Source organism: Myodes glareolus, chromosome 7, assembly GCF_982192425.1.
Source record: "Myodes glareolus chromosome 7, mMyoGla1.1, whole genome shotgun sequence".
NCBI classification, from domain to species: Eukaryota; Metazoa; Chordata; class Mammalia; order Rodentia; family Cricetidae; genus Myodes; species Myodes glareolus.
In genome coordinates, this window is record NC_142032.1 from 7907053 (window position 1) to 7931844 (window position 24792).

The window sequence follows — 24792 nt, forward strand, 5'->3', positions numbered from 1 at the left end:
ATTCCAAATCCTGTATACATTAGTTCTTCCTACACATACATATCTATTATAAACTGGGCATAATAAAAGATTAATAATAACCACTTATAAACTAGAACAATTATAACAACATACCATAATAAAAAGTTACTTAAAACCTACAAATAAACTTATGAATTGTTTCTGGCATCTTCCATTTAATCTTCTCAGACCTCAGTTGGCCGTGGGTGGCAGAAACTGCACAAGGTAAAACCAAGGGTAAGCGGGCTCCTGCAATGTGGTAGTGGGTGCCCAGCAGCACCGTGGACGTCCTGACAGCCGAGAACGGCATTGTGCTCACTCTGGTCAGCCGGTGTCTGGCTAGATAGGGCTTAAGAATGTCCACACTTCAGGTTCTCAGGCAGCACTGTACTCTAACTTAGCGTGTAAGATAACTGAACACCTAACTTAGGAGTAACAGCTGGGTCTCAGCGAACACGAGGCAGCCCAGGTTTAAATAAGGCCAATGCCATCAACCTGTGCAAACGCCTTTGGGTCTCCCTTCCTTCCTGTCCAGAATTGCTGCTTGCTATACTGCGGGATGCTGCTCCCTGCTTATTCTGGTCCTAGGGGATGCATGGATCATTCTCTGGTCAGTTGGGCCCGGTGAGACTTAACTCATCCAAGCTTTTCTTTTAATATTGTTTAGAATGATCAGGAAACAATCTGACTGATGTTTCTGTGTCTTTGATTAGTAAAAAGGGATGATTAGGTAACTCATTAACTTTGACGGGTAAAAGTATTTCCAAAACAAAATAATAATAATAATAATCATCATCATAATAATAATATAAAATCTGGATACTTCCTGACGAATGATAATCTGAATGTAGGAGACAGAGGACCTGGGTTCAAGTCCCAACCCAGCTACTGATTAGGCGTGTAACCAGCTCATTTCCCTTCTATCACTAGTTTCCCAATACCTGGACCAAGGGAGGTGGCTGTGTCTCTAAAGTCCTTTCCAAATGTGAAATAACTCTGCCTTGTATCTTTAAGCTTGAAAATTCCAGTCCTCCTGGAAGCTTTGCCAAACAAAGCCCTAAAGTGCAGGACTTTCCCATGACAGAACAAACAGGAAACCCGGCCCTTTCCACCCAGGTATGGCCCGCTGTTCAGCCACGCGTGTCCACAGGCCGATTCACTTTTCGGCGTGGTGCTGGTGATTTTAGCCTTATGGCAATGCTGATACACTCCCGGGGCCAGTACCATGTTTATCAGCTGCCCTGCTCTGGGAGTGATGGCTGCCATGTGCCAGAGAAGCCTGAGGTGACACGTGTACCTGCGGTCTCTCTAGGGGACATTCCTATGTCTAGTGCATGCCTTACTGACACCAGGCACCAGAGGCAGGATGGTGGGACCAGGATTGATGGTTAACCCTGCACCCCCGTAGTTAACTATGAACCAGTTACTGGATTTTTCTAGCCCTGGGTTTGCCTGTCTGTAAATTCAGGAGAATAAAACCGATTCCAAAGGCTGCTTGAGAAGAGGAGATGCCACACCGTTAGTCAAGTGCTCTGCTATAGTGTCTAGCCTCCCACAGGCTCCTGAACAAACGCTGGTCTCCTTACTCCCTCCTGCTATGGAGGGGGAGGGGCTATGATGGCCTCGGTGTGGGAAAGAGTGTGGCTGGAAGGAAGTGAGAGACTAGCCCAATTCTCAGGAAGTCGAGATGAACAGTGTTTTCAAGCTACTCCTAAATGATGATTCAGGGAAGAAAATGCCTGACTTACAGACAGACAGACAGAAAGACAGAAAGACCGATGGCGAAACACAGGAAAGGAGGGGGAAGTTAACGGCAGGGGAGAAGGGAGACATGAACACTGACAAGCGTCCTACGGGAGCACCTAGTGCCTTATGCATCACTTGGAAATATATTAAAAAGTATCTTTTTTTTTTTCCCCAAGAGGATCTCTGAGGTAGAAACAGATGGATTTTAAGGAAATGCTTGGCTCTCACCAGCCTGCCTTTTGGCTGTGAGGTGCTGATGAGCTCAGTTCACACCCACCACCCGGCTCTGCTGCTGGGATCCAGGAGACACACATGTGACAGGGCACTTGAGATTTTCCAGCCCAAGGTCAGACCTCTAAAAGAGCTAAGGTGTCAGGGCTGTAACCAAAACCCTAATTACCAAGCTGAAAGGACAACCATCCTTCACCAGCTAGGAGAGGCACTGACCTCGGTTGGCCCCGTGAGGGATCAGTAGCTCAGGCTGTGTATTCTAACACGCTGGGGCTGCTCTTCTGCCCTACGCTGCCTCTAATGGTTCTAAAGCTGGATCCCAGACTTCTCAGTTTACCCACAAATCTTTTACAGCTGGGTGGAAATGTGAAAAGAGCAAACCGTCTTGTGGCTGAAGGTTCTGAGGCCTTACAGTGCCTTTCGGTGCAGGTAGAAACAGGCCGTGTGTGTGAGTTCAAAGAGGTTCTGTTCAAATACCTCAGAATTATAGTAAGGATATGGCTCAGGGCAGGAGACCTATGGGTCAGAGAGGTTTTGAGAAGTATTTCCTGCAGCTACAGATTGTAGATTCCACCTTCAGCAGACGATTTCTGGGCTCCAGCTGGATGTGTCTGGGTGACCTCATTTCATATGGCAGAGTCTCAGGGCCTCTGCTGGTTGTGTGCTAGATGCATAGAATGAGAGACAAAGGACCTCACGGTGGTGGCTCTGAACAGGACGGCAGACAGAGATGGGTGTGGCTTCCACAGCTGTGTATCTTGAATTAACTTGGAGCAGACACTGATGCAGCTCTCATGGATGCTCTCAAGCAGTTTAGCAAGCATGCTAGGTTTGCCGCGGAGTAAAACCACTTTTATTGGGGTCAAGGATTTGTCTGTGGCTCTTAGGTTGTTCCCATTCTGAGCAACTTTATACCCATAAACTTTAGAGTCATAAAATACATAAAAAGGGAGGCCTAGCAGGCCGTGATGGCTCACACCTTTAGTCCCAGCACTCAGAAGACAGAGGCAGGCAGATCTCTGTGAGTTCAAGGCCAGCCTGATCTATAAAGTGAGTTCCAGGACAGCCAGGGCTACAAAGTAAGACCCTGTCTCAAAAAGAAAATAAGACAAGGCTGGAGAAATTGCTCAGTGGTTAAGAGCACTGGTCACTCTTGTAGAGAACCCCTTCGATTCCCAGCACCCGCATGGCCGCTCACAGTTCCAGGGGACCTGACACCCTGTCCTAGCTTCATGAGCACTAGGCATGTATGTAGGGCACAGTCACGCATTCAGGCAAAACACCCATACACATAAAAAATTCAAAAACTAAATTTAGTTTTTTTTACATAAAAAATGTGGTAAAATAAACTGTGTCCTGTGATCTTTACTTATTAAACTACCTACATACACAAGTTGTGGCAAATGTAGCATGCCTCCTGCTTTCTTTGCAAAGTAAGAGTTTCTAGTCATAAATGTGTTAGTGATAAAATTATTTCCATATCATGCTGTATTACTTTTGTCACAAAAGGAAAAACAATAAAGATTTATTACAAGAAAACATTAAAACCCAGAAAATAAAACCCACCCAAGTCCCCTATCTCCTTGGTATCAGTCTTTGAAAACGCAGCTGGTGGTTTGGGCTAAAGGGACAGAAGCAATGCCAGAGCTGGAACAGAAACAGGAAAGGGACAGTCAGTGTGGGTCTCACTAATCCTCACGCACAAAGACACTGGGAAAGCCGTGCTCTGAGCCGTGGACTCAGAAGGCCTAGCAGGACAGACAAGTGTTCTAGAAATGGCCAGCAATCTGAGGGACAACCTATGCCTGAAGCCTGGAGCCTTCTACAAACATTCTGCTTTCCTGAGCCTCGGTTTCCTTATTTATGAGTGCCTGGAATACAGGATATTGGTGAAAAAGCAAAATTAAAATGATGTGTACCATCCCGAACCCCAGAGGGCCATCTGTGACACCACCAGTAAATGTGACCGGGCCTACGAATACTCACATGATATTACAGGTGCACGCAGACAAAATATGCCCCTAGCGGGTGCAGGAAACCTGTTTGCAGCCTGATAGCCCTCTGGAAACCTGACTACTCTGTTTATGACGACTCAGACAGCCAAGGAGAAGCCATGGCTCTCTGTCAAGTAGCTCAGCCTAAGTGAAAGGCGACACCCATGTCTGGGGACCCTGAAGAGAGGGAGAGGGGCTGGGGATGCTAACAAATTGCATGCCACTAGCAAGGCAAACATCTGTCACTCCAATGTCCTGTCTCTATCAAAATAAATATGGAGAGGAAAAGAGTCGGCCTCGTGCAGAGACAGGTGAGCTTAGATTCAGCCCAGCTGCGGCCAGTTTGTAGCAGCAGCTGGTTTCTGAGGGAGTTTTGGGCTTTTGTGGCAGTTCGGATATGTTCTGCACTCCCAGTCCATCGGCCCTGTGCCACTTTATTTCCTGCATAGAAACAGAGCTTTCAGAGTAGCAATGCGTTTTTGTTGTCCCACAAGCAACAGTGGTCCCACTGTGACAGAGTCTTGGTTATGTTTGGTTTTGCGCAACAGAATCTGTTCCTGGAAAGAAATGTAAATGGACTCAGAAAGGAAGGGCCCTGGTGTAAGCACCGCACACGATTGCAGAGACGAACGCATCGTAGCCCCCATGGGATCCCTGAGATGGATTGTCACTTTGAATTTTCCCAATAAGCATATATTTTGTAAAGAAAAATGCATGCTACACAAAAGAAGTTCCCGAGCTGATGCTGGAGCCTGGCAGAGTCTCGCCACCCTCAGTGAGTTTCGCTGTCTTTGGAGGTATCTGTAAGCAGCGGCCAGCAGCGGCAAGCAGCGGCCAGCAGCTGAGGACTGCTCCCCGCAGGGCTGCCCTGGGCCTTCACAGAGCGGCTGGAAGAGTTTGCAGTGGCAGTTCAACTCGTCGGCTTATTTTCTGCTGTCTGTGTTTTTGCATTTCAGATTTCCCAAAAGAGAGATATGTCTTCCTTTGATTCCACTTGGCAGAATGAGCTAACGGGCCACCAGCATTTGACAGGACTCCAGTGAATTGTGTACTGGCAATGTAGGAGCTGGAGAGAGTCCTCGATCCCTCAGATATCCCTGGGGAGGTTCATGCAACCAGCAAGACATCATAAAAATTTATAGTGATAAAGCCCTGCAAATGATGCTCCTCCCCTCCTGTTGGGATCTACAGGAAGCTCTCCAGACCCGTGCTCATCCTGGGAGACGCTGCTGCAGTGCAGGAGAACCCGGATGCTCCATATTACTGGAATCTTTACCTTGTTCCATGGCTGCCCAAAGCTGGGAAAGTCCCTGAACCCCTAAGGTTGCTTCAGCTTCTCCTCCTGGAGAGCTTGTTGGGGAGGTGTAGGGAGAAGGAAGAGAAATTCACTAAGAAGAATCACTGCAAAGGGAACCCCCTGAGAACCTGGAAGCACGCCTGTGTTGCTCCGTGGTGAGGAGTGGGTCTCCCAGATCCAAGGTTCCTTGAACCTTAAATCACCTCCGCCTTCCAGCACCGTAACCTCAGGAAAGGTACTAAATTCTCTTGGCCCCAGTTCCTCAACTACACAGTGAGGCAATAATAGTACCCACCTATGGAACTGTCTGGAGGGCAAAATGAACTAACACAGAGCAGAAGGCTAAGAACATGTTAAGCGCAACAGAAATGTGAGCTGTAGTTGATGGCATCAGGCGTCTCCATCTCTTCCCAGCTGCCTGGGTAGAGAGCACGATGTTTTAAAAACTCCCCACCTCCAGCCAGTTAGGGGGAGTAGTTCTCAGGGATCTTTTTGGATAGCACAGAAGGTCAGAACCATTATCAATGCACATTGTCACATGGCTTATGTTTGCCCGGCATGTTCATAATTTTAAAGGGCTCCACAGGAACCTCAAATCATCTAAAGAGAAGCAGATGTGGCAATCTGGTGGGTCCATGCAAGGAGAACACTGACAGGGGAACGGGCAGAGTCACAGCTAGCACGAAGCGGTTTTCAAGCCATTCCAGGTAGCTCATGTGGGCAGAAGGACTCATTGCCCATCAACAGCCATTGCTGGCTCTTTACAGGACCACGTACCAAGCTCTGCTGCATACATCATCCATGTCTGTGATGGACACTCTGGGGTCCATCCCAAACCTCACGCTCAGTCTTGGGCACTGAACTAGAAGGCCGCGTATGATGTGCCAAGATGTAAGGCACACTACGAATAAGTTGCAAGCCATGTGAAAACCTAGCAATTTTCCCTACCCCTCAAAGTCATCATTTGGAGAGTTGCTGTCCCTGTTTAACGAATGGAGATGTAGAGAAGTAAAGCTGTATAGAACCTGTGGCCCCATGGCTGCCAGCTCCAGAACTGAGACCCGAATCTAGGTCTCTTGACTCCAAGGCCATAGGCTCATAGGTCATCACGGGAGAGTAGGAATGAAATCTGGGACAAACTCAGAACTGCCCTGCCCATGGCTCTCACAGCCTCTTCTAAGTTCCCCCATAAGGGGTTCAAATGATACCAGTTCTTTATCTTGTGCCCAAGCCTCCAGGGGGAGTGAGTGTGCAAGCTCTGACCTCAGTTTACCTGTCACCAATCCAGCCTCCCCCAGCTTGGTCATGGCCACCCTCTTTTTCAGTGCCTGGAGTGAGCGCCCCGGCATATGGCACAAAGGTACCTTGATGGCTCATACTCCTTGGGGACAGTGAGCGGCAAGGATCAGAGTATCAGATCACATAACCAGTGACTTGATTTTGAAGGCAAGGGACAGATCTAATTAAAGCCACGAACTCTCCTGGGACTGACCCAAGGCTACCTGGATCCATACATGGCTCTAAGAGGTGAAATGAATGACAGAAACCACCAAATCCATTCTGACTAAAGCATGAACTTGCAGACAAGAACTCTCCCCTAAAGAACTTCTGCTCAACACTGGATAAATAGAAACCCGTTCCTCGTGTTTGGCCATGCCTGTCACTCACTCCTGACCTAAAAGCTGTACCACACAGTTTGCTTTTCTGATGTTTTATACAGATGTGCCAACATGTGGAGGGGACAGCATATGGAGACCTTTCCAACAGAGCTTGTGAGAAGAGAGAAGGAGGCCACAGCTGCTCTCAGCACAGGCTGAAAAAGCGGAGCAGCGGCTCAAACGCTCACCAGACGCCCTCTGGGAGGGCTTGGCCACGGGCCTTTGTTTTTCAACAGGTTTTGATGGCATGCAGAAGGTCAATAACAGAAAAACATCAGAAGCCAAAGAGAGAAAGAGGGGGCTAAACTGGGGCCAAAGGAAGACAAGCCTTAGGGTTTGAAGGACTAAAGCGCACGTTACAGAGATCGCAAACAAAACTAAGGTCAAACAACCAAAGTCAGTGTCGTGTCAGGGAGATGTCCCAGCTAGGAAAATGCCGTGGTGACAACCCAAGTTCGATCCTGGGAACCCACCCCAAAAGCTGGATGTGGTAGGCTGTATCTATATTCCAGAACTCCGCAATCGAGATGGGAAGTGGAGACTGGGGACTGGCTCTCACAGGCTACACCACATATGCTCACACATACACACCATACACACACACCATATGCCACACACACATACTCACGCATACCTATATACCACACACTCACATATGTACACACCATACACACGCACATACTCACACGTACCACAGACCCTCACATACTACACACATACACTTACACACACACACATACACAGACGTACTCACATACACCACATATATACACATGTACACACCATACACACTCACATACTCACACATACCACACACCCTCATATAACACACACACATACACACACACACACACACAAACAGCAGTCCCCTTTGGAGCCAGGAACCAGGAACCTGGAGCCACTTGTCACTTCCAACCTCAGGCTCAAATTTTAGAATCACACTCTCAGCCAAAGGGATCCACAACAATAAAATATTAAAAATTGTTTTAAGGCTAGAGAGGTGGCTCAGTAGTTAAGAGCACTTCAGGTTCTTCCACAGGACCTGAATTTGATTTCCAGCACTGGCATCAGGCGGCTCCCAACTGCCTTGTCACTTCAGGCCTAGACCTGATGCCTTCTTCTAGCCTCTGTGGGCATTTGGAAACACACACCTTGCACTGACACAGACACACACATAAGTAATTTGGGGCTATGCTAAGACAGGGTTTCACTATGTAACCTTGCCTGGCTTGGAGCTCACTGTGTAGATCCGGTTGACCTTGAACTCATAGAAACAGGCCTATTTCAGGCTACCAAATGCTAGGACTAAAAGTGTGCACCACCATGCCCAGCAATGCATTTTTTAATTGAGAATTTTTTAAAACACAAAAGCATGTGACTTTCCCCCTAAAAAATTATAAAATGCTAGCCAGTAAGTATCTTTGATTTTTGGAAGATATGGCAAGAAAGCTCGATCCTGTGGCTCATGGCTGCAATTCTATCATTTGGGAAGTTCGGGCAGGAGGGCCACGAGTTTCGGTCAGCTTGGACTACACGGTGAACCCCAGACCAGGCAGGGTCACACAGTGAGACCTGTCTCCATAAACAAGCAGCTGCACAAGAATGTTTTCTGTGTTTCCACACCAGCAGGGTGGCTGAAACCCCTCCTGGCCTCTGTCTAGGGACACAAAGACCCAGCCACATCCCAGCTCGCATCTCTTGGGCTAGACACAGCAGTTGATGTGAACACTTTGGGGACGATGAGGAAAACGGGGGAAGAGCTTTTGTACTCACATTTGTCCCTGAGGGAGCCGAAGGAAAGGTGGGGTTTGACTGAGCAAAGACCCTTGGAATGGCTGCATACGGTGTTCCAAGATTTGAGGCATAATCTGAATGACAAATGATACCAGGTTAAAAAAAAGTCACAAACTTAACCTTTAGAATTCATCACTGGGGAGACGGCATGGCTGGTCGATGCCTGCCTTGCCGGCCTGAGGACCTGAGTTCAATCACTAGACCTGCACAAAACTGCAGACATGCTAGATAGAGTTTGCCTGTAATTCCAGTGTGGGGGAGGCAGAGGCAAGAGACTCTCTGAGGCTCCCTGGTTGAGCTTCAGACCAATGGGAGGCCCTGCCTCAACACACACACACACACACACACACACACACACACACACACACACACACACGATTCACAGGTGATAAGAGAAAACTGAAAATTGTCTCTTGCTATGCTTATTAGTGTTTGGCAGGACTACACCTCTGGGCCTGCTGTAACTAGCACAGCAGAGGGTCTGAAATATTCCAGAGAATATTGTCAATGCTTGGGGTTGGAGTGTCTACACATGAACAGGAAGCTCATATCCAGGAAGTCCTGTCTGTGCACACACAGGAAGCTCATATCCAGGAAGTCCTGTCTGTGCACACACACGAAGCTCATATCCAGGAAGTCCTGTCTGTGCACACACACGAAGCTCATATCCAGGAAGTCCTGTCTGTGCACACACAGGAAGCTCATATCCAGGAAGTCCTGTCTGTGCACACACACGAAGCTCATATCCAGGAAGTCCTGTCTGTGCACACACACGAAGCTCATATCCAGGAAGTCCTGTCTGTGCACACACACGAAGCTCATATCCAGGAAGTCCTGTCTGTGCACACACACGAAGCTCATATCCAGGAAGTCCTGTCTGTGCACACACAGGAAGCTCATATCCAGGAAGTCCTGTCTGTGCACACACAGGAAGCTCATATCCAGGAAGTCCTGTCTGTGCACACACAGGAAACTCATATCCAGGAAGTCCTGTCTGTGCACACACAGGAAGCTCATATTCGGAAGTCCTGGATCTCATCGGTGGAATATAAAGCTGAGGACTGTTAACTCTGCTGAAAGCTGCCGTCTGAAGGCCCCTTCCACTTACCCTCATTTCCAGTGGGGTTATAAGCAGCTGTGCTGTTTGGGGAGGAGCACAGAGTCCCCTCTGCTGATGCAAGAATACACCGGAGGCCAGCACTAGAGGAGAGTCAGACAGTCAGTTTCTTCAAGAAGTTAAACAAAAACGAGTATATGACCCCAAATTCTGCTCTGATGTATAAAATACCCCAAAATTGAAAAAAGCTACAATAAATACTCAGGTGTAGCCTAGAAGGAGGGCCCTAAGAGAGACATACATGGATGCCCCTGGGAAGGGGGAAAAGATAAGTTCTCCTGAGTAAAGGGGGGGTGGAGAGGGGTGGGGGGATGGGGGGACTGGGGAGGACAACATGAGGGAACAGGAGGGTCAAGTTGAGGGAGGAACAGAGAGAGAAAACAAGGAAAGAGAGATCTTGACAGAGGGAGCCATTATGGGGCTGGCAATAAAATTGACCCCAAGGAAATTCCCAGGAATGCACAAGGATGACCCCAGCTAAGACCCTAAGCAATAGTGAAGAGGGGGCCTGAATTGGCCTTGCCCTGTACTCAGATGATGGCACCCTAATCATCATCACAGAACCTTCATCCAGTAACTGGTGGAAGCAGATGCAGAGATCCACAGCTAGGCACTGGGCCAAGCTCCCAGAGTTCAGTTGAAGAGAGAGGGAAGAGGGATTATATGAACAAAGGGGTCAAGACCATGATGGGGAACCCACAGAGACAGCTGACCTGAGCTAGTGGAAGCTGACTGACTCTGAACTGAGATCTAGGAAACCTACATGAGACCGAACTAGGCCCTCTGAATGTGGGTGACAGTTCTGTGGCTTGGGCGGTCTGTGGGGCCACTGGCAGTGGGACTAGGATTTTATCCCCAGTGCATGAACTGGCTTTTTGGAGCCCATTCCCTATGGAAAGATACCTTGATCAGCATAGATGTAGGGGGAGGGGCTTGGTCCTACCTCAACTTGATATGCCAGACTTTGTTGACTCCCTATGGGAGGCCTTACCCTTTCTGAGGAGTAAATGGGGAATTGGGTGTGTGTGTGGCGGGGGGAATGGGCGGAGGGCTGGGGGGGGACCTGTGATTGATATATAAAATGAAAAAATATTTTTAAATAAATAAATAAATGAAAGAAAAAATACTCAGGTGTAAATAAAATAAGAATATAAAATAAATGAATAAAAATTCATGTGTGGCTGCTCACAGCCTTCGTCACCATGGAGAACATAGAAATGACTCCCATGCCCATCCAAAGATGACTAGATACACCTAGTTTTCGGTATGTAAGAAAGCAACTGTTGTTTATGTGATATGATGTAGATGAGCCTCCTAAGATATGGTAAGTTTAAAGAGCCAGGCTACAGGAGTGCATTTACATGAAATGTCCTTGAGAAGCAAACCCATAAGCAGAACAGATTGGTCCCCAGGGGCTTCGGTGGGGAGGGACAGGTGGATGTTAGAGACCAGCACCATTGTGAATGTGCTAACTGCTGCTTGTAAGACTGTGATGAGCTTTACCACAGCAAAGAAAAGGGAGGCCTTGGTAAAAATTCTTTTAACCCTGGTAAGGTATCGAAACACGGAATGTACTGCTTGACCCTTGTTTAAGGGCACTAAATACAGGCACAGAACCCTTCCCCTTATAAAACTGAAACTGTGCCCAGGAAACACCCACTCTCCGTTCCCACCAACCCCAGACGGTTTAGCTTCATGGGAGTGGAGTTTACAGATCAAAATTATGTGTGTCAGAATTTCCTCCCTTTAAAGACTTAAGTGGCATGCATTGTGTGGGATGTGTGGGGAGTCCACACTTGGCTGATGGGTTCCTGGCTAATGGACCTCCCAGTTGCTTTCACTTTTTAGTCACTGTGAACGACGGGAGGCCTTGCAGTTGTCTGCTCTTCATCCTTGGGTCAGAGACACTCCTCCTCCTCATCTGACCTCGACGGTAGGCCTTTACCCCGGGATCTGTTCTTAGCATGGCAGCCAGCATTTTGTTCTGAGGGTCCTGTGTGCATCGCTCCCTCCTTCAAGCCCCTACCAGCTCCAATCACACTCTCAGGAAAACAAAAACAAAAACAAACAAACAAAAAGCCCAAGTTTTGACACCAGCCCAGGGACCAGGACCTGGGACTTGGCCCTGCCTGCCTCTTTCTCCTGTCTGTCTGGGATGGTCAGACTTGATATCTATCCCCCAGGTTCACAACAGCGGCAAGCCTTCAAACCTCCAAGTCCTGTTCTGTTTCGTAGGACTAAGCTTCCCCCACACCATACAGTCACCCCTCAGGAGGTATCCTCAGAGAGGTCTCCCCAAGTTGTTCCATTTGCAATACAACGTGCCCAAGAGGCAGCGACAGGCACACGCCTCCCATCCCTCCAGCGTTGCCTTCTGCTTGGCAGTCACGCCTGCAGTAGGAGCTCCTGGGCTTGCATTAAGTGGATGCTCCTGGAGAACCGGGCTTTCTTTCCCTGCTGGGTTCTCTGCAGTTTTCCTGCACCCGACCTAGTCCAGAATCCCCAGCAGTGCTCAGTGAGCACTCGGTGAGCACATGCATGGAACCGTCTGGAGAGCGCTCACCTTTCAGAGAAGAGCAGGCATTTCTGGGCGTGCAGCCTCCCTTTGACATGCAGCTCCCAGTCCTAGATGAGAAGACCAGAGAGGCAGGGGTGGGAGTGGGGGCAGAGGATAAGGATCGTTACTACCAGCCAGGCAGGGAGCTCTGGGTACCCAGAAGCTGGACCAAAGACACCTCATCTCCCTTTCTATCCTCCGCCTCCCACCCCAGTTGCTGCTATACAACTCTCAGTCTCTTTAGTCAACCCTCATCTGCATTCCCTATATCCATCTGGGATGACTACGCAGACTTGAAGTCAGATTCCCTTGTCTCCTCTCCGTAGACTCCTGACCTCCACAGAGAAACGCCATCCACTTCTCTCTGGTCTACGGTATAGTAAGACCAAGACCTCCAGCACCTGCTAGGGTCACTGCCATCACTGTGTCCACACTGGAGATGGGGAAGTGCGTCTCCCTCAAGTCCCAGAGACGTATCTGGGTGACATGACACCCTGCGCTATGATTCCCACTAAGGAGGAACTGTATTACGCTCTGGGACAGGCTGGTGTGACACTGACTCAGGCAGGCCACAGCCATAATGAAATCCCTACTCTGTCACTCTCCAGTCTGGGTCCCATCATCTATGTCTGGGCCTAAAATGTCTGATCTGTGGAAAGAGTATAATGATAGCATCTACCTTCTCGGGGCATGGAGGCCCGTGCTTATAACCCCAGCCTTCAGGAAGGCCAAGGCTAGCCTCAGCTATAGAATGGGCATGGAGGCCCGTGCTTATAACCCCAGCCTTCAGGAAGGCCGAGGCTAGCCTCAGCTATAGAATGGGCATGGAGGCCCGTGCTTATAACCCCAGCCTTCAGGAAGGCCGAGGCTAGCCTCAGCTATAGAATGGGCCTGGAGGCCTGTGCTTATAACCCCAGCCTTCAGGAAGGCCGAGGCTAGCCTCAGCTATAGAATGGGCCTGGAGGCCCGTGCTTATAACCCCAGCCTTCAGGAAGGCCGAGGCTAGCCTCAGCTATAGAATGGGCATGGAGGCCCGTGCTTATAACCCCAGCCTTCAGGAAGGCCGAGGCTAGCCTCAGCTATAGAATGGGCCCAGGATCAGCCAGAGCCTGGTGAGACCCAGTCTCAGAACACAGTAAGGCAAGAACAAAAACCAAACCCCGGTGTTTACCTCCTGCGGTTACCGCAGCATATGGAAAGAGTTTAATGTATGTCAGCTGTTACATATATTTTATTATTTTGAAATATTTTGTTGCATTATCAGTCCACCTTGGAGCAAACATTCTACTGTGTGGGTTCTCATTCACAGCAGTGCAAAGCATTTCACCACCAGGTGGGGGGGAGGGACAGCCTCAGAAATCTCTCCCTCCAAACGATACAGTTGGCAGTCTTCCTTAATGGTTTATCTGCTCCCAACCTGAGAACTGATCTTTTGTCCTTGACTCTCTTTCAAACTTAGTGTGACATCTATGTTGAAGGGGCTATAGCTTCTAGAATGGACAAAGAGGAAAAGTCTTCGAAGGGAGCAGGAGATCTCTGCTTTTCATCTACGTAGGGGAAGAGATCTCCGACCTGCCTCAAAGCAGGGAAAGGGCCCTGATGTAATTCTGAAATTCCTTTGGGGTCTACAACCTATGGCTTTACTAAAGGACCCTGGTGACAACCCTTGGGGCCCAGCCTTCCTCGGGTGCCTCACCTTCAAGTCGAACACCTTCTTGTCACAGATGCTGCAGATGTGTGGCAGGTGGAGCGGAGCCACGCCGTGGAAGTCATTCAGCTCCTGAGCCTGCAGAGGTCTCACGGACAGCACCGTCTGCTCCTCCTTGGCCCTCCGCCGGGAACAGCTGAACCCCTGCTTGCTGTTGTTAAGCCGAACTCCAAAGGCAGGAGGGGTCCTGTCTGAAGTAGGCTCCTCAGGATCATAGAGCTCATAGGGCTGGCTAGCAGGCGGGGGCCACATGTTGGGTCCTGCTGCAATGTCAGGCTTGTTTGGGCCAGAGAATCCAGGGGAGCTCTCCCACTGACTGTTCGTACCTTGCAACAGCCCACCAACCTCCCCTTTCATGCCCCCAGCCTGTTCAGCTGGAAACCCACATGCTACATGTGACCCTTGGGCATTGGGTCCATAGAAGTCCTTAGAGAAGGTAGCTTGGCCATCCTGCCCTGCGTGGCTGTAGTGCCCTTCATAGGCCACACTACCTGATGCTGTGGCCGAGGCCGAGGCTGGCAAGAAGCCAGTCTGACCCTCTGTTTCAGAACCATAGGCCTGGCTCGGGTTGGCTTTGCCGTACTCATAGAACCCCGCAGTAGCTGGGGTTGTCCCAGCCTTTCCAATGCCCAGGATGACTGCCGGCTGGGCAGTGGTCTGAGGCATCACCCCACTGAAGGGGTGTACCACCACAGCATTGGGGGGCTGACTGGGGAGGTTTACAGAAGGTCCCGGACCTCGTGCCTGATTAGGGGGTGAAAAGGCAACTGTATTGGAAGGAAATCGGGTACTAGGTATGGTGGCAGCATGCTGGGAAACCCCAGTAGGTCCATGTGGGGTACTGAGCACAGACGGATGCCTCAGCTGGTTGAAGAGAGGCTGGGACATGGCCACTTTGGAGAGAACTTGATTCAGGACCGTGGCGGCCGCTGTGTTGTTGGTGACAGCTGTCTGTGCCAGCTTCAGCCGATGGAGGGTGAGCTGGGCCTGCAGCTGGGCCAGCTGGAGGCTGGCTGGCGAAGGGAGCAGAGGGTTCTGGTTACTGACTGAGAAGGGGCCCTTGTCCAGGAGCTTGGCAGCACTGTAAGGAGATAAGAGGTCCACATGCATTGCTAGGCTTCAGTGAGTGGCCCCTTCCCCCATGTAAAGAAGACCCCACTTCATAGATCCTACAAACAAGTACTGACACGTTAGGAAACGCCCAAATCTCCAGTACAAAAGGCTATAATGGCAGAATGGTCAGTCTCTCTGGTGATTGGAAGCAACCATTACAAACAAACACTTGACTACAAAAGCCTTCAAGATTACAAACAGATGAGAGATAAGGTAGAAAAAAATGTCAGCCGGGTGAGGTAGCCCAGAGCTGTAGGAGACCAGGAGAGAACGATGTCTCAAGTTTGAGGTTAGCCAAATAGCAAGTTCCAGGCCAGTAGGGGCTACAAAGTGAGATCCTGTCTCAAAAGAACAAAACATAGACAAAGACATAATGTATCATATATCGTTGATAAAGGTGATTTGTAATACATAGCCGTTACTGTCATAGTCCCTGACTCAATAATTCAATTATGAAAATACATCCCAAGGCAAAACTTGATCATTGAAAATGTCCCTATGATACTATTTAATGGCTGAAAATTAGAACATCCAATAATAGGGAGATAGTTTGAGCAGAGTAAGTTATGATATATCTATATAACAAAACATAAGTAACCATTTTCAATTACTTTTTGAATGTATACATTATTGTTGAAACATTTAAGACATTCAGAAAGTTTTGCCCAGGACCAGAGAGATGCCTCAGTGAGTGCTGCTGTCATGCCTGACACCTGACTCGATCCCCAGGTCCCTCGGTGGAAGGAGAGAACTGGCTCTCACAAGCTGTCCTCTTGAGCTCCACAGGCATCACGACATACGCACACGCCTGCCCCATAATTCATAATAATAATACATAAAGTATCTATAGAGTCTGTGCTCTGTTCCATGCACAAAATAAAAACCAGTCCAGCAAGCTAACTCCCACATGGTAACTCCCCACATGCTAACTCCCACATGCTAACTCCCCACATGCTAACTCCCACATGCTAACTCCCCACATGCTAACTCCCCACATGCTAACTCCCCACTTGGCTCTTGCTCTCCACTCCCATGATGATGAGTTCATCACTGCCATTGATAAGCAACATCTTGCATTTGGCAAAAATCACTGGTTCAAAAAATTATCACTTAAATTATATGAGAAAACCCATATGCTTCTTGGCTTGAAAACCATACACAGAATGAACTGCATACATATTGACGATACACATTTTCTTCCTAGTCCTCAGTCCAGAGCCAAAAATAATGACAGCTTTGTACACAGAAGTAGTATGTGCAACGACCAAAAATATTATAAATGAAAAGGATCTAAACTTGAAGTAGAAGGTGTTGGTCAGTTTTCACAGAACCTTATGAGAGGTGGGAGGAGCCCGCCCCGCCACGTGTCGCCACGTGTCTTTCTTGTGCCCCGTGTCAGGTGGCTACTGCGTTTCTGGGCAAACCGGGAATGGCCTTGTCTACACATGGGACAGACTTTCCCAGAGAAGCCGGTATATGTGGCGTCCACAGTTGAGGCTTTCAGGCAAACCATATTTTCTGGGTTTTAAGTTCTCCTTGTGGGAAGCCAATGTAACCAGGAAATGTGTTCTAGATTCGGTGAAATGGAATTCTGCTGCATCTGAACGGGGTTGTGAATGAAATCTGAAGTCTGGATTGACGGACCAGGCAGCCTGCACAATCAATCTGCTTAGGAAGATGAAGCTGCAAAGGGACACACAGCTGTGTCCTTCAGTCTCCCCTGTCACGAGCACTGGGCAGTAAAAGCTGAATACAGTGAAACAGGGAGGGAAAGAGGGAGGCAGCGAGAGGTGGGGAGAGAGAGGCAAAGAGGCTGGGGGTGGGTTGGGGTGAGGAGAAAAGGACAGACAAACAAGGGTGTGGCACGCCACACCTTCCTCCCCAGTGCTCCTTTGAGGAATGCTTAGGTTTCTCTGGGAGGAGGTAGAGAGACTATGCATGCTCACCCGGGTGATGCTCCCGTGACCCCTGGGGACTTGGTGCATTCTCAGGGGGCACACCGGATAGGTCATTTTTATCTCAATTGTGTAAAGCAAGAAGATAGAGTTCTGAACACTCACTGTCATTGAGGAAAGAGTGTTCAGCCTGTGGGACCAACCCCAACCCCGCAATTAAAGTGGAACCCTCTGGGCACTATGTGTGCATCCTCCTGGGCTGCTTGTGTGTTTGAAGTGAGATCCCAGAGCACGAGCCACACCCACACTTAAGTACAAGAACAAAACACACTGCCATGCCAGATTTTTTTTTCCCCTTTCCCTTTTGTGTGAGGAATCAAAAACTTTTTTCAAGTTCTTTAAGAGACACCCAGTTAGCAACCATGCTGGGCTCTGAGACTGGCTGCATTTTAAGATATGGGGAAGGATGCTAATGGTATTCTGGGTCTTTTCCCTCTGGGGATTGTGCAGGTGGCAGCCAAGCTTTGCAGGGCCCTTGGCTTGGGTGGCACACCAATCCCAGCAGAAACAGAGTGGGAGGGGCCAACAACTGTTGATGAAGTCAAGATGAACCGAAAGGCGGGATGGTCCCGTCAGATGCGTGATTACAACTTGTGTACTACTGAGCCTTAGAAGGCTGATTCAGCTTCCCCCAAACCTGCCAGCACAGGGCCAGCTCTTCTTCCCCCAGACTTGTCCACCACACAGACTGTCCTCGCAAACAAGGCGCTAATGAGGTGCCAATGTGGTTTCTATGACCAGAGGAGCACAAAGTTGGCTATGTTTTCCCCAGAGAAGTCAGCTGTGTTTTTAAAACTTGAATTCTGGGCTGGAGTAAGTGCTCGGTAGGAGTTCTCCTCTTGGCTGTTGAAAGGCGATGTGAGGAAGAACCATCTCCCACTAAAAAAAGCCACCCGAGCAGCAGGTCCGTCAGTCAGATATGGGAGGCTGCAGAACCTCATAGTTCAGAACAAACATACAGCCAGATCAGAATCGCACTGTTCAGATCAGGAACACAAGTAGACCAGAACTGCACCGTTCAGATCAGGCCCACAAGCAGACCAGAACCACACCATTTAGATCTGGCACGCAAGCAGACCAAGAACCAGATGTTTCCAGCTTCCGCTTTGTCTTGCAAATTCTCACTGTGCCCAGTTTTACTTAACCTCACACAGAAGTGATTTCACACAAATCATCCACACAGAATAGCCCTTTTAAACCAAAATCTTGGATGGGAAAAAGATTAATGGTTATTGAAATGGGGCAAAAGTCCTAAAATTCTTAATCTGAAGGGTTCATAGCCTAGCCAGGCACCTGTAATCCCAGCACTGAAAAGGTAGAGAGGAGAGGGGCAGGTAACTTAAGGCTAGTATTGAGTACGTGAGTTTGAGGATAGACTGGATTTGAGTCTTCTGTCTCAAAAGAAAAAGGCAGAAAAGGAGGGAGGGAGAGAGGGGCGGGCGAACAACATTTATATGCTTACAGTGTTCTTGGAGTGTCTATTTCAAGGTTTTACTGCTCTGTTTGAAGAGTCCCCAGAACACGAGGCACACCCACACTCAAATCCTAATACAAACACATTTCAGAGCCAGATGAAGACGGCTCTGTTACTCTTTTTCATTTGTGTCAAGAACCAAGCTCCGGGGGTGGGGGTGGGGGGCAGTGAGTCTTGGAGCCTCTTGATTTTTCCCAGAAGACTGCCTCACACTTGGGTGGCTGTGGTAACTGCCAGGAACAAAATAAGGAAGAAGATAATGGCTGTGGCTTATCGAACCTGGCCGTTGGGAGATGTGGGCAGAATATGCTTTATGTGGATAAAGTACCTCAAATAGTTCAAAATGGAGTTCTGAACTATTTAGGAGCGCACAGCTCCTAAATGGAGTTTGGTGTTGACGAGCTGTGACCGTCACTCACCACCCGCCACAGCACAGGCATTTCAGCACACTCCTCTCTAAGACTAGATTTTGACACCAAACGGAGGCTGGAGAACGGCTCAGCAGTTAGGACCACTGGCTGCTCTTACAGAGGACCAAGGTTCAATGCCCAGAAACCACATGGTATCTCATAACACTCAGTAACTCCAGCTCCAGAGGGTTCCGCACACATGGTACATAGACATACACGTAGGCAAAACACCCACACACATAAAAATAAGTAAATATTTTCTTATTTTTTAAGAGAAATTGGATAGATAATTGAATCATGGTCCTGCAAAGACATTCACATTCTAATCTGCAGAGCCCATGAGAGTCACCTTTCATGGTAACAAGGACTTTACATGGTGATTAAATGAAGGACCTTGAGCCTGAGAGAAGATCGCCTGGATGTTACCAAGGCCTGCTCGGTACAATCACAAACGTGAGGGGGGCAGGAGTCAGAGACAGAAGATGAAAACAGGGACCAGAGAAAGAGAAAACGATGTACTGGTATTTTTGGAAGTAGAGGACAAGACTGTGAGCCAAACAGCGTAGACACCCTTGAGAAATTCAAAAAAGGAGGGGGAGGGAAGTTCCTGAAGAGCCTGGGCAGAGGGCAGCCCTGCTGACACTTTGACTTTAGATCTACTGAGGCTGGTCTTAGAATCTGACTTTCAGAAATGTAATAAAATTATATTGCCTTACACTATCAAACGTGTGGTTCTTTATTGCCGCGCCAACAGGAAATGACTACGGTTTCCCCAACACCCAAGACTAAGGGTGACTCTGCTTAGAGAAGCTGGGGTGAGCCTGGGGACCGCCTGGGTGTTGTGGGGATGGACAGATCCTGCTAGGAGCCTGGCTAGCACAGAGGACATAAGGGGACCATCTAAGAGGTTGGGAAGCTAAGGCCACCAAAGAACTCCCCAGAGGAGCTGTAGGGACCGAGCAGAGTCAGTGTACCTGGGATAGATGTTAGAAGGAACAGCTGTTTTTTTTTTCTTGACCTTGAAGAATCCTTGTGCAAAACAGTGTTTATTTTCCACGATTTGTAGAATTGTTTTACTGAAGGGGCACGGCGTGCCGTCCCATGACTTTGGTCACAAGACATTCCAGGCACACCTGAGGCTCCTGTATTATTGTGTATTGCAAACGATACATAATAAAGAACCAAAGTCATGAGGGCCTGTGATGCTGTCCTTCAGTAAGACATGTAAATTAGATTAGGGACCTTGGTATGAGGAAATAGTTCAGGTAACAATAAGTATGTCTTTGTATGACTTTCGGGGTTCAGTCCATTAGAGAGGCTGGACCTTCCTGCTTCCACATAGGCCTTAAAATTTCATCTTGGAGTGCCCCCCTTCTTTTACCAACCCAGCTACATGGTGCACCCTGACACAGAGGACTCTTAAAAGCCAGCTCACCTTATTCGTGAGGACAGCAGCAAACAGAGAAAGCTTGGGATTGCAGGATGCTAGGACTCGGCACTTTCAATCCCTTATCCCCACACACAAAAGTTAACTTGTCCCATGTCACAGAGGTGGCCGCTGGTGGCACCTCAGTGAGAACCAGGATCATCCAACCTTCGGTGCGTGGGAGAATCGCCTTAGCTTGGAAAAACCTAACTAAGGCCCAGGACTGTCTACCTTCCTCTCCCTTGAGTGACTGATTGCGATTACCCACCCTGATGCACGAGTCACCCCGTTGCCGTCACTCAGAGGGGCACAGAGGTACCTGCCACACGCAATGCCTGCAAGGCATCCCCTAAGACCTGGGAAAACACAGGATGCTGGCTGGCATGTCCTTCCTTCCTTTGAGATAGGGTCTCTCCACAGTGCAGGCTACCCTAGAGCTCACGGTGTAGACCAGACCAGCCTTGAGCTCACAGAAATCCTCTTGCCTCTGCCCCACACCCTGAATGCTGGGATTAAAGGTATGTGCCACGATGCCTGGCTAGCTGGTCTTCTGAGCCCCTGCCCCCAAGCTCCAGAGGCAATGGCCAAGGTCACCCCTGCTAGAGAACGGGTGTCACAGGATTTGATGCACATTTTCTTGTCTACACCATGTGTGGCTGTGCTGTTTGCAGCCATCCCCAGCAAATGCAGAATCCGGGCAGTACACAGCACTGTTCATGTGCCCCTCACCCAGAATGACAGTGCCCATCAGATGCCCTCCCTGAGTCTGATCCCCACTCACAGAAGCAGCAGCTGAGCGTGCAGGCCCTAGTTTATCAAGAGACTTGGGAGAGCTCCACGGTCCCAGCCGAAGGTTTTATCTCTGAGCACTAACTGCTACAACAAATTCACAGTGTATAATTAGACTTAAAACCTAGTAGTTTGCTTAGAAAAAAAATTAATTAAAGCAGCATTTCCCTAAAGAGTTTTAAACTAAAATATTACATAAAGGCAAACTAGCCGACCTCACGATGCTGGAAGGGTAAGTCAAACTAGCCAACCTCATGATGGGGAAGGTTAAGAGATATGGAGGAAAACCTGACTGTAGAGGTTTCTCATCCTGCCGTGTGGAAAGGATGGACAGTCTCTTCTGTCCCACCAGGGGAGTATGTAATAGTGAGAAAGGAAAAGGCTCGCTCCCTGCACCTCCGCGCCCCTGTCTATGTAGTTAGAGGTAGGTCTAGCCGTTAGCCCTAGTTGGCTTGGTGCTGTGTGTGGAGAACTAGATTACTTTCAAATCTGCAGTGATGTTCCTGCCTCAGCCTCCCAAGCTGTATACCCATTTTTTTAAGTTACGCGCTTCTAATTGAAGGGCCCTAAAGGTAAACTGTTCTCTGAGTACTGTGGAAACTGCCAGGCTCCGCGCTGCCATAGCATGCTGCAGAACGTTCTTGGGGAGGACATTTCCCATGTAATGGGAACAGACTCCTTTTAGGACATAGTCCTCTGTATGGGGAGTATCACATCTTTGAATGCTCTCATTGCCACTAGGGGTTGGGGTAAAATGAGTTAACTCATTGATTCGGTCATACCAATGACGTGTCAATCATACCTATGTGACTGCATCACAGTGAGAGGGAGGGGCTCTGCTCAGAGGCAAATACAGGTTTGACAGTTGGTACCATACTGTGTATGAATTCCAGTTTTACCTCTTACAAGCTAGTGTCTCTGGAACAATACTCAGCTTTTCTAAGGCCTGGGGTCCTCATCATTAAAGTTGCAGGCTTGCTCTGAGAGTAGATGGGTGCATAAAGGGTTTAGCGCGGTTCCTACCACACAGCAAGTGACCACTGCTGCTATTACTTCTGCCATTGTATTATCACTGCCAATAGTATCCTTATCATTGTCGTCCTCAGTACAGGCAACATGGGAGCTCTGCCAACAAAGACAGATCTTCCTTAGAGAAGAAGGAAGCTGAAATGTAGAGATGTAAATGTGGAGAGAAGAAGGACAGAAGACAAGGGGTGGACAGCTGCTGGGAAGGGCAGAGCAGGGGCCGGGTGGGGCCCAAGCTGCAGAGATAGTGCAACAGTGGTTGGGTGAACCAAGCCAGGCAGGGTTGGATTTGCAAACAACAGGGGCTTGGCTGAAGATCCATGCTGAGACCATAACAGCTCAGTCCTAGGCTCTTGCCTGGTGATGTCTAGACACCCAGCAGCAGAAGTCAAAAGTGTGTTGGTGCCCAACCAACAAAACCAACTTTGTTCACAAGTGGGATGGCTTCTGAGAGAACAATTCAGAGATTTAAACTCTCTCTGGGTTAAGCCCAGTTCACTTTCCAGACTGTGTAATGAATATGCTCCTTCTTTGTTTGTGCTAAGATACAAAATATGATCCGGGTGAGCAGAGTGACGGCCGAGCAGGAGGATTCTGTCCACAGGTGGATGGATGTTCCTGATAGAAGAGCCTAATCCAATTATTTGCAACGAGGGGCTTAGGCCTTTGCTGTCTCCTGGAAACTAAATATCTCCTTGATCTTTAATTTTCAGCTCAATAGTTCCATTTGAGCACACATATCCAAAATTTAGATGGGTACAGAGAAACTCAACAATACCCCCCAGGTGAAAATGCCATAGCACCCCCCATTTTTCTACAACACTGTAATTCACAATTGATCAATGGTTTTTTGAGATAAGGTTTCTCTGTAGCTTTGGTGCCTGTCCTGGAACTAGCTCTTGTAGAACAGGCTGGAGAACTAGACAAGAAGAGGACAAGGATTCCAAATATAAAGAAAGGCAAGAAGGTAGAAAAGCTAAGTGTGCCCTGATTGGATTGGTACCCATTGTCTGTACTGCCGTAACAATTGAAGTAACTGCATGAGTGTGTGTTAATTAAAGGTGGGATTTACTACTGTAACGCTCTCAGAAACGGGATCACACCATGCGGCACATGGGGAGGCCCCTAAATACCAGGTTATAAAGATGCCGGTAATGGTGATCCTGGGGCTGTGCAGGCTGCAAGTTCAAATCCTAGCTAAATACCATAGGCTTGAAGAGTGAGAAGAAGCCTTGGAGACCATCTCCTGGTCACAACCCACTCATCCAACAGAGGGATGAGAGCAAAGGCCAGAGCAGTTGGTGAAATACATGAGTCAACCCCAGTCATCCGCCTGGATAGAGCAGAGCCATGGCTAGAACCCACAGCCCTGGCGGCAGCACTCGGCAGCGGAGTCTTCTCCTCGGAGACACGGCTGGTGCTCATTCTCTTCCCAAACAATGCTTCTGCTGGATCATCACTGGCTAGGCGTCTGTGACTAATTTCAAGCTTACCGGGTCAATGCCGCTAACCCATGTTTGGGCCTTTGCCACCACATTACCATAGGGTGAGTCACAGCACCGTGACAGCTCTCGAGATGATTCATAGCATCAACAGTGATCCTCCTGCTCTTTGGCTCTGTGCTTTTCACTTGTGGGTTAATACACCACACACACACACACACACACACACACACACACACACACACTAGTGGTCCCATCTCCAGAACCACAAGGGTAGTAAGGTCAAATGTGACCATTTCCTGTTTACATTAAGAAGACTCCAGGTCAGGCATGGTGGTAAGCACTTGTCATCCCAGCACCCAGGCTGAGGCAGGAGGATTGAGAGTTTGAACATAGTTGGGGCTATATAGTGAGACTTTGTCTCAAAAACAAACAAAAAGAACAAGACCAGAAAGGATACAGTGAGCCACCGGAGGTTATCCACAGACTAACGGAATTAACTAAAGGTCTTTTAACTATAGGACCAATATTTCCTCTGTCTACATAGTCACTAAAGGGAGTTTCTAAAACTGTATTTTTGGCCCTATTTTCCTACACGACTTTGATATCCAGTTTCCAGCCTTTTGGTCCCCTGTGCACTGCACCACTCTTATCAGACAGCATGTAAGTCTCACAAAAGGGACCTAGTGGTTTTTATGGCTGTTAGGGGTGGGGACTGCCTTTCCTCCCTGAGCAATTAGAACTCAGCATGTACACAAGAGAAATGATAAGGCCACACATGCAGAAAATAGCATACTCTCCCAGTGCCACGGAGGACAGACCTTAAGGGTGCCCAAGCTTTTGGCATGGTGACATGGTAAACATGGAACTCTTATCTCCCCATGTGCTGGGTTTCATTCATAGCTATCCTGGGATTGCATGTGGTCGGCAAGGGCTGGATTGGACATGCCTGAAAGTATGTGAGAATCAGGCCAACATCACCACTAAGAAAAGCAAACTAGTCTTTTTCTTTCATACCCTATTGTTTTCTTTTTAAGATCTTTTTTTTATTTTGC

The 24792-nt window shown here is 48.5% G+C and overlaps 1 protein-coding gene and 1 long non-coding RNA gene across 3 annotated transcripts in view; one reads left to right on the forward strand and one right to left on the reverse strand.

Moving 5' to 3' along the window:
* The window catches only part of Rbm20 (RNA binding motif protein 20), a 190083-nt gene that overhangs the window by 41923 nt on the left and 123368 nt on the right, over window positions 1–24792 (reverse strand). For both annotated transcript variants that reach the window (XM_048423877.3, XM_048423878.3), the window contains exons 2-5: window positions 14091–15183; window positions 12401–12462; window positions 9829–9920; window positions 8700–8794 (exon numbers count right to left, since the gene is read on the reverse strand). In XM_048423877.3, coding sequence (XP_048279834.3) covers window positions 8700–8794; window positions 9829–9920; window positions 12401–12462; window positions 14091–15183 — 1342 coding nt within the window. The remainder of the gene's footprint in view (window positions 1–8699; window positions 8795–9828; window positions 9921–12400; window positions 12463–14090; window positions 15184–24792) is intronic.
* Window positions 11602–17351, forward strand: LOC125393409 (uncharacterized). Its single transcript, XR_007229802.3, has 3 exons — window positions 11602–11770; window positions 14119–14298; window positions 16789–17351. It is a non-coding gene; the product is annotated as an uncharacterized LOC125393409 (long non-coding RNA).